The sequence below is a fragment of the Belonocnema kinseyi genome, chromosome 4 (assembly GCF_010883055.1).
Source record: "Belonocnema kinseyi isolate 2016_QV_RU_SX_M_011 chromosome 4, B_treatae_v1, whole genome shotgun sequence".
Lineage (NCBI taxonomy): Eukaryota > Metazoa > Arthropoda > Insecta > Hymenoptera > Cynipidae > Belonocnema > Belonocnema kinseyi.
The window spans coordinates 44,644,096-44,652,916 of record NC_046660.1 but is presented as its reverse complement, the minus strand read 5'-3'; the positions used below and the strand labels follow the sequence as shown (position 1 = coordinate 44,652,916).

Sequence of the window (8,821 nt, the reverse complement as noted above, 5' to 3'; positions counted from 1 at the left end):
AATTCCTTGAAAGTCCTTGTTTTTCATGGAAAAATTGTTGTAGCTATTCCTTTTTTAGTTAGAAACGTACATTTTTAAAATAAAAATTTATCTTTTTAGTTGCAAATGCATTATTTAGTTGGAAATTCAGCTTTTTTATTGAAACTTTGTTTCACTTTGGTTAAAAAATTTTTTTAAATACAAATTTAGCTATGCTATTAATTTAAGTATTCTGTTCAAAATTTCACTTTCTTTGGGATGGAAAATTTATTTTTAACACAAATTTAGCTATTACATTTTTGGTGAGGCACGTACTTTTTTTGATAAGAAATGCATGCTTTTAAATTAAAACATATTTTTTATATTTAAAAATGCATTTACTTATTTGAAAACTCTACTATTATCTACATAATTAGTTTTTCTTTGGTTGAATTTATTAAAAATACAAATTGAATTGTTTCATTCATTCCAGTATTTTGTTAAAATTCTTCGTTTTCCTTGATTTTTTTCACTAAAAGTGTACCCAATCCATTTCTGGCTAGAAAAGTACTTTTTTTATTAAAAATTCATGTTTTGAGTTGGAAATTGATCTTTTCTAGTTAATAATGCACTTTTTTTTAATTGAAAATTCTGATATTTTCTTAAAAATTTGTTTTTCTTTGGTTGACATTTTATTAAACTAAAAACTTAATTATTCCATTAATTTTAGTAGTTTGTTTAAAATCCTCCTTTTTTATGGAACATTTTTTCATACTAAAAATGTAGGTATTCCATTTTATTTTAGATGAAAATTATACTTTGTTAAATTAAAAGTTTAAATACTTTATTTTTTTATTGTTACTAGTCGAACCTATTTGTTGTAAAAATATTAAAAGTTATAGAAACACTTTAAAAATTTCTTTCAGTATGAATACTAATCTTATATTTGTGAAATTCATAACAACGCAAGAAAAACTGACCAGTAATTAAAATATTTAATTTACTATTTAAAAAATAAAATACTTACTATTTTACTTTTTTTAATAAATAAACAATACAATTTTATCATTAATTTATATAAAAAAAAGGAATTGTTCATTTATAGAATTTGAATTTTCGCGGAACTTTGACAAGTGCAGCTGGCGCTCCCAAGCGGCTATTCTACACACAATTTTTCACTTTTTGACAACGAGTTATCCATCTCAACCTGAAATATTTCATGGTCACTGACACACTTGATTTCCGCTCTCCACTGATCGGGAAAAAGATGGCTGACCCACAAAACATTGGGGTTTTATTGAACATCGGAAAATCGAAGTTATCATCGTAGTCGACTAACGACGTTCCATTTTCTCTAGTATTTGGATAGTGGCACGACTCCCGCAAACATTGAGTGATTGACTTACGTTAATTGTGCTTCGAAAGAGGCAAGAACCTCTGGTGAAAATTCGAGTTTCTACGTGTTGATTCGTGCATTCCTCAGGAAAATAATGGCTTCGTAGTGAATGTGATTACGAAGGCAGAGGACTACGACCTTCGTATCGAGTGCACATACGAATTTCCAGGGTGTGTCGTACAGTGCTGTAAAAGGAGAGAAAATCGAAAAGTTTTAAGTGGTTAAACACCGCATAATCATTTGTGGAAAATCGTGTATCAAAAATGACGATTCTTTCGAAGAAGAAAACTAGTGGGACAAAGGACAGACGTGAGGGAGGTAATGGGTCCGAGGTCGATGTTCATGGTGTACAAAGCGAACATGGGTCAGGTTCCATTGCTTTACCTAATAGTCCCTATCAGGTAAGAAAACAATTCATCGATTTTCTCGTGTCTACTCGTCTCACCTATGCTCCAAATACGATTTATGTAAAGAAAAATGAAAATAGAGAAGGTGTTCCAAGAAAAGTCGCAGAAAAGCCTAAAATTATTAACATTTCGGGCTGCGCACTTTTTTCTATTCAATATTTATGAGGATTACAGGCCTCGGACTTGTCATGTTATTGACACTTTTTTATACATTTTTTTTGAGAGATGACACTATTTTTATAGTGTTCCGAAAAAAATTAGACTGATGACACTTTTTTCACTATTATCGTCCACTAAGTCACTCATTCTTTATTTTTATTTGAAAACTATTGGGGGGGGGGGGGGGGGGGGGGGGGGGGGTAAAAATTAACACAATAATTCAAATTTTCACCAAGTGGGTTTATTTGCAACGAAAAAAAGTAATTCCTAATAAAAAGTTTAATAGTTGAAACAAAATAGTTGAGTTTTCAGTCATTAAATTTTAGCCAAAACAATACGAATTAAAAAAAAAACAAATTGCCAACAAATTATGATTTTTCAACTAAAAATTTAGTAGTTAATTTTTCAACAAAAGAGGATTTTAATTTATAAAAAAACTGTTTTAATCAAAAAAATGAAGCTTTAACTAAATCATACCTTTTCCAAACAAAACAAAAATTATTTTCTAACATTAAAATGACGAATTTTCTACATAAAAGTTAAATTTTCAACTATAGAATATGAAGTTTCAATAAAAAAAGTTAATTTTTAACCAGTTTGTTGATTTTTCACCAAAATAATACAATTTTCAATTTGAAAGATCAATTTTTTACAAAAATGTCATCTAAAATTGTGAATCTGCATTCAAAAAAATTTACCTTTAACCAAATAGTTGAAATTTCAATTAAGGAGTTGAATTTCCAAGTCAAAATGTAATATTCAATGTTTCAACAAAAATATATTTTATTTTAAAATAAAAAACAGTTGGATTTAACCAATCAAAAAAAAATTTTAACAAATTATTTTAATCCTAAACTAAAACAGATTAATTTTGAACCAAAAAGTTGTATTTTTAACCAGAATTTTTTTTCAACCAAAAAAGGTGAATTTTCTAGAATATACATAAATTTCGAGTCAACCAATTTAATTTGCAACTATGATTGTAAATTTTCTACAAAGCAGTTAAATTGTTAACAGCAGAATATGAATTTTTAACAAAAAAGTTCATTTTCAACCAATCAGTATAACTTTAATAAAAATAGTTAAATTTTCATTTACAAGAATTATTTTTTTTTAAATTACCATTAATTTTCTACTAAAATAGACTATTTTTCTACAAAGTACATCAATTTTCCACTCAATATTTTTTTTTGTTTAACCTTTAATTTATATTTATTTTTATTTTTAGCAAGTTTTCATTAAATAGTTGAATTTTTAAACAAAAAAAAATCAGTTTTTAACCAAAAATGGAGTAATATTTCCATTTAAGAGAATGCATTTTCAATACATAAAAACGAATATTATAAAAAAACAAAAGAACAGTTTTAATTTTTACCAAAGAGTTACATTTTTTACCAAAGTTTTAAATTATCAAGCCAAAAAGGCAAATTTATTACAATCCAGATACATTTTTAACTGGGAAATATCAATTTTTAACAAAAAAATTAATTTACAACTAATCAGTTGAACTTTAAACAAAATAGTTAAATTTACAGTTATAAAAATTAAATTTTAACCAAATAAATACAAATTTAAAAAAAATAATTTTCAACTATGAATTTTCAAGAAAAAAAATTAGTATTTTATTTTTTAACAAAAGAAGATTTTAATTTAGAAAGAAACCAGTTTTTTTTTAATAACAAAAATTAATTTTCAACTAAACCATACCATTTTTAAACAAAACAAAAAATGATTTTCTACCATTAAAAAGACGAAATACTTGAATCCTAAAGTAAATTTGATTAATTTCCAACCAAACACTTGCGTGATTTTTATTTTAAATAAAAAACAGTTGAATTTTTTTCTACTAAAAGAAACCAATTTTCAACCCAATATTTTTACTTGATTAATTTTTAGTTTATATATATTTTTCATTTCTAAAAAGTTATGACTAAAGTTAAATATTTTGACTAAAAAAAATCAGTTTTTAACCAAAGATGAAGTAGATAAATTTCCATTTAAGAGAATGAATTTTCAGTTAAAAAAGCGAATATTCAAATATATTTAAACAGGAAAGCAACAAAAATAAATTTGCAACTAAACCATATTATTAAAAAAAAATTATTTTCTGCAAAAAGTTAAAATTTCAAATATAGAATATTAATTTTTAATAAGAAACTTAATTTTTAACTATTTAGTTGATTTTTCACAAAAGTATTTTATTTTTCAATTTAAAATATCAATTTATTTGCCAAAAAATACAAAAATATTTAACCAAATAGTTCAATTTTATACCAAACTGTCGAATTTTCGATAAAAAAAATTGGAACTTTCTATAAATCACTTGAATTTTCAACAAAACAGTTAATTTTTCACCAAAAGAAGATTAATTTTTTACCTAGCAGTTGATTTTGCAACCAAGAACATTAATTTTCTACGAAAGAGACGAATTTTTGACAAATTATTTCAATTTTCAACTGCAAGATATTAATTTTTCACAGCAAGGTCATGCTTAACTTATAAGTATAACTTAAAAAAAATAGTTAAAACTTCTCTTACAAAAATTAATTTTCACATAAAATTTTGAATTTGCATAAAAAATTGAACTTTTAAGAATATATTTAAACTTTTACCCAAGGAGTTATAAAATATTTGATTTTTTAATAAAAAGCAAAAAAACGAATGTTTAGCTAAATACATAAATCCGTAAGTAAAAATATTATTTTTCAAGAAAAAAAAAGATTAATTTTTACCTGGACACATGTATTTTTAACCAAAGAGATTAAGTTTTTACAATGCCGTTAAATTTGCATTTAAAAATATGAATTCTTAACAAAATACTTAAATTTTCAGTTAAAAAAAAAAAAAAAAAAACTAATCTTCAACAAAATATTTGAATCCTCAACCTAAACAGAATTATTTTGAAGGAAACAGTCATTTTCAACCAAAAAATTTATTTTTTTCCATACAAAAAGCGAATTTTTTAAGCAAGTAGTTAAATTTTTTACCAAAGCGTTGAATTCTGAAGTCAAAAAGACGAATTCAAAACCTTAACATTTTCAACTGTAGAATATGAATTTTCAAAAAAAAAATCTATTAAGAAAGTAGCTCAACTTTTAACCAAGAATTTGAAATTTCGTCCTAAAATTATAAATGTTTAACGAAAAATTTAATAGTTGATATATCAACAAAAAAAAGATTTTAATTTTCTTAAAAAGTTATTTTTGAAAGTTACATTTTTTACCAAAAAACTTGGTTTTATACTAAAATCTTTAATTTTCAAACCATAAAGCTGAATTTTCTATAACCCACTTAAATATTTAACTGGAGAATTTGGATTTTCCACAAAAAGGTCATTTTTAAACAATCAGTTGAATTTTCAGTCATAAAAATTAATTAAAAAACAATTTTTCAACCGAAAATTTAGTAGTTGAATATTCAATAAAAAATAATTTTAATTTATAAAAAAAAACAGTTGGTTTTATTCTACAAAAATAAATTTTCAATCAAATCATTGAATTCATAAACAAAAGGAATTACTTTCTAACCAAACTGTTATATTTCTAACTAAAAAAAATTTATTTCCTTCTATTAAAAAGGTGAATTTTCTACCAAAGTGTTGAATTTTTAAGCCAAAAAGACGAAATTTCAACCACCTAGTTAAATTTTATCTGGAGAATATAAATTTGCAACAAAAAAGGTAATTTCAACTAATCTGTTGAAATTTAAACAAAATGCTTAAATTTTCAGTTCAAAATTAATTTTTACAAAAAGATTTTTTAATTTTCGAGCCGCAAATAGAATTTTTCTACTCAGAAGAATAATTTTCTATAAAAAAGACGAATTTTAAACTAAAATAAAATATTTCAAAAGATCTAAAACAAAATGCGAGTTTTTTGAGATTTTGAGAAAAAGTTCGAAGCTTTTTAAATTGTTGGGAGATTTAAAGCAAACAAAATTATTTTCTTAAATTCCTGGTAAAATTATAAATGATTTTCTATTTTGAAAAATTAATTTTTTACATAAAAAAAATATTTTAATGTGGAAACAAATCAGAATATTTTTGAGCATATATTTTTTATTTTAAATTAAAAAAAAAATTTTAACTTATTCATTATCATCTTGAAAATTGGAATTTTCATCAAAACAGGTTAATTTTCAACCCAATAGTTAAATTTTAAACTAAATTTCTCAATTTTCTACAAAAAAAGACGAATTTTCAACTAAAATAAAATATTTCAAACAAAATGTAAGTTTTTGAAGATTTCGAAAATAAGTTTCGAAGCTTTTCAATTATTTTGAAATGTTTGAGAAAATAAAACTGAAAACTTTTCTTAATATTCCTGGGAAATTATAAATGATTCTCTGTTTTGAAAAATTAATTTTTGCAGAAAATTTCAAGATTTCTAAAAATGTGGATACTCGTTTTTATGGATTTTCTACCAAGATTATTTTTCTAAAATAAAGACGAATTTTTAACTAAAATAAAATATTTCAAAAGATTGAAAACACAATATTAGTTTTTGAAGATTAAAAGAAAATCAAAGTTCTTAAAGAATTTTGAAAGATTTAAAGAAAATGTTTTTAAGATATCTGGGAAAATGATAAATAATTTTCTATTTAAAAAATTTAATTATAAGAGAAAAATTCAAAAGATGTACAAAATTGTAAGAAAAGAACCTGGAACATTTTAAGGAATTTTTTATAATTATACCGAATTTAGTTAAAATTTCGGATTTTCTGCTTAAATAGAACTGCCATTTGTTAAAAATTATTTTTTTGTTTTGTTAATTTAAATAATAATTTAAATATTCTATTTTTGTTGTTGAAAATTAATCTGTTTTTAATTTTTTGAAGAATTTAGCTCTTTTTACAAATTACAAATTTCCAAATTAAAATATGTTATAGCACGAATCATTGAGAAATATTGTTTTTGGTTAAAAAATCACATGCTTGCTTAAAAGTTAAAATACTTTTTAAAAAATTCACTTAAAAAAATGAAAATTCATTATTTTATTTAAGAAACTTATTCCTGGTTGAAAACTTTAACTATTTTGTTGAAAATTCATTTTTTCGGGTGAAAAAATAAAACGAATTAATATAAAATTCGTCTCTGTTGTTGAAAAATGTATCATTTTTGGTAAAAAATGCAATTGATTGACATTTTTTTTATTGAAGATTCAAATATTTTGTTGAAAAATTGTACAATGAGTAATTTTAAAATCTTTTAGCTAACACATTTTTCATTTAAGTATTTCTCATTTTTAAGCGTGCATTTTCAATTTAAATAATTCTAAAATGCAGTTTTGAAGACGTAAAATATTCAAAACTATTTAAAAGCATTCGAAATTTTTGATTTTTAAATTTCAACCGTAGTTTGAGTATTAAAAATTAAACAATAATTCATTTTTAAAAATGATAATGAAGTTTTATACAAAAAAGATGAATATTTGAACGAATCAAAAATTGAATCGTAAACTTTATTTTAATAATTTCAAAATATTAGTTTTAAAAACTTTAAATTTTGCATAAAAATTAAGATAATTTTACATTCCAAAATAGAAAAAAAATCGGACTGCACATCATTTTAATACTTGAAACATGTTCTGACACTCATTTTTCAAATTTGTGATATTGTAATTATAATTATAATAATTTTTAATATTTAATTATTGTAATTTTGAATATTTCTGAAGTGAGTGCGAGGCCTGGGATTAAGTGAATGTTCATAAAGAAATTATTGATACAATTTTTTTGAAACCTAAAAAATACTTAAAAGATTTATATTCCGTTGCCGTAAATTATTTACAGTGATAAATTGGCTAAAATTTTAATTTTTCGAAGAATTTTTGAAGACTGTCGTTTTTTCAAGTTGAGATTTTTTTTCTTAAATTAGGTTCGAGGCGCTAATGGGTTTGCCGTCGATCTTCACGCGGTGCAGGGTGAACATGGCTCTGGCCCAATTGTCCTCACCAGTACTTCTTATGAGGTGAGAAATCAATATAAATACAATTTTTAAACATAAAAATTGGAAAATAACAATGTTTTTTCATTTTAGAAGTAAATTTATAGCATATATCAGAGTTTTTCTCAATTATTTTGGAATATTTTAAAGAGTTTTGGGTGTTTTCAAGATTTTAGGGTATTAAAAAAAACAAGGATTTTCCAAGGGCCTTAAAAAGTTTCAAGGGATTTCCAAAGATTTCAAAAATACAATTTTATTAAAAAATGCAATAGTGAATTTTTTAGATAAGGAAAATTCAATTTTCAAAAATGTAGTTCAATTTGTAACAAAAGAAATGAATTTTTTTAACTAAAAGAGAAAACAGTACAAAGATTTTAATATTATATCAAATATAGTTGAATTTAAACAAACAAAAAGCGAATTTTAAATTAAATACTTAATTTTTAAGTTGAAAAATTAATTATAACAATTTTTAAAAGTAAAATAGTTTAATTGTTAACGAAAGGAATGAATTTTACAAATGATAAAAAAAATTAACGAAAAATGAAATAGTTGAATTTTCAGTTAAAAAAAAATAATTTTGAATAAGAAAAGAAGGTTTTTAACAAAATACTCAAATTTTCAACCAAAAATTACGAATTTTTAAACAGAAAAATGAATTTTTAAACATGAAGATGAATATTTAACCAAAAAGTCGAATATTTAACAAAACAACAGAAATGTTAACAAAGTAATGAAATTTTTTGAAAGTATTTGAATTTTTAACCACAATAAAAGAATTTTTAAACAAGCAGAATAATTTTCTGAACAAAAATGATCAATTTTGAGACATTCAGTTAAATTTTCCACTAAAAAGATCAATTTTCGAGAAAATAAAAACGAACTTTAAAAGAATTAGTTACATTTTTAACCGAAAAGTGATTTTTCGTCCAAAAACATTAATTGTTGAGCATCAAA

General features: G+C 22.9%; 1 protein-coding gene across 3 annotated transcripts in view; it reads left to right on the top strand.

The window, feature by feature from the left end:
- Positions 1 to 1,201: 1,201 nt before the first annotated feature.
- LOC117171452 (OTU domain-containing protein 5-A) overlaps positions 1,202 to 8,821 on the top strand; it is a 58,930-nt gene continuing 51,310 nt past the window's right edge. For 2 of the 3 annotated variants that reach the window (XM_033358788.1, XM_033358787.1), the window contains exons 1-2: positions 1,202 to 1,755; positions 7,796 to 7,888. In XM_033358788.1, coding sequence (XP_033214679.1) covers positions 1,618 to 1,755; positions 7,796 to 7,888 — 231 coding nt within the window. In that variant the 5' untranslated portion in view covers positions 1,202 to 1,617. The remainder of the gene's footprint in view (positions 1,756 to 7,795; positions 7,889 to 8,821) is intronic. The other variant, XM_033358789.1, reaches the window with a different exon arrangement.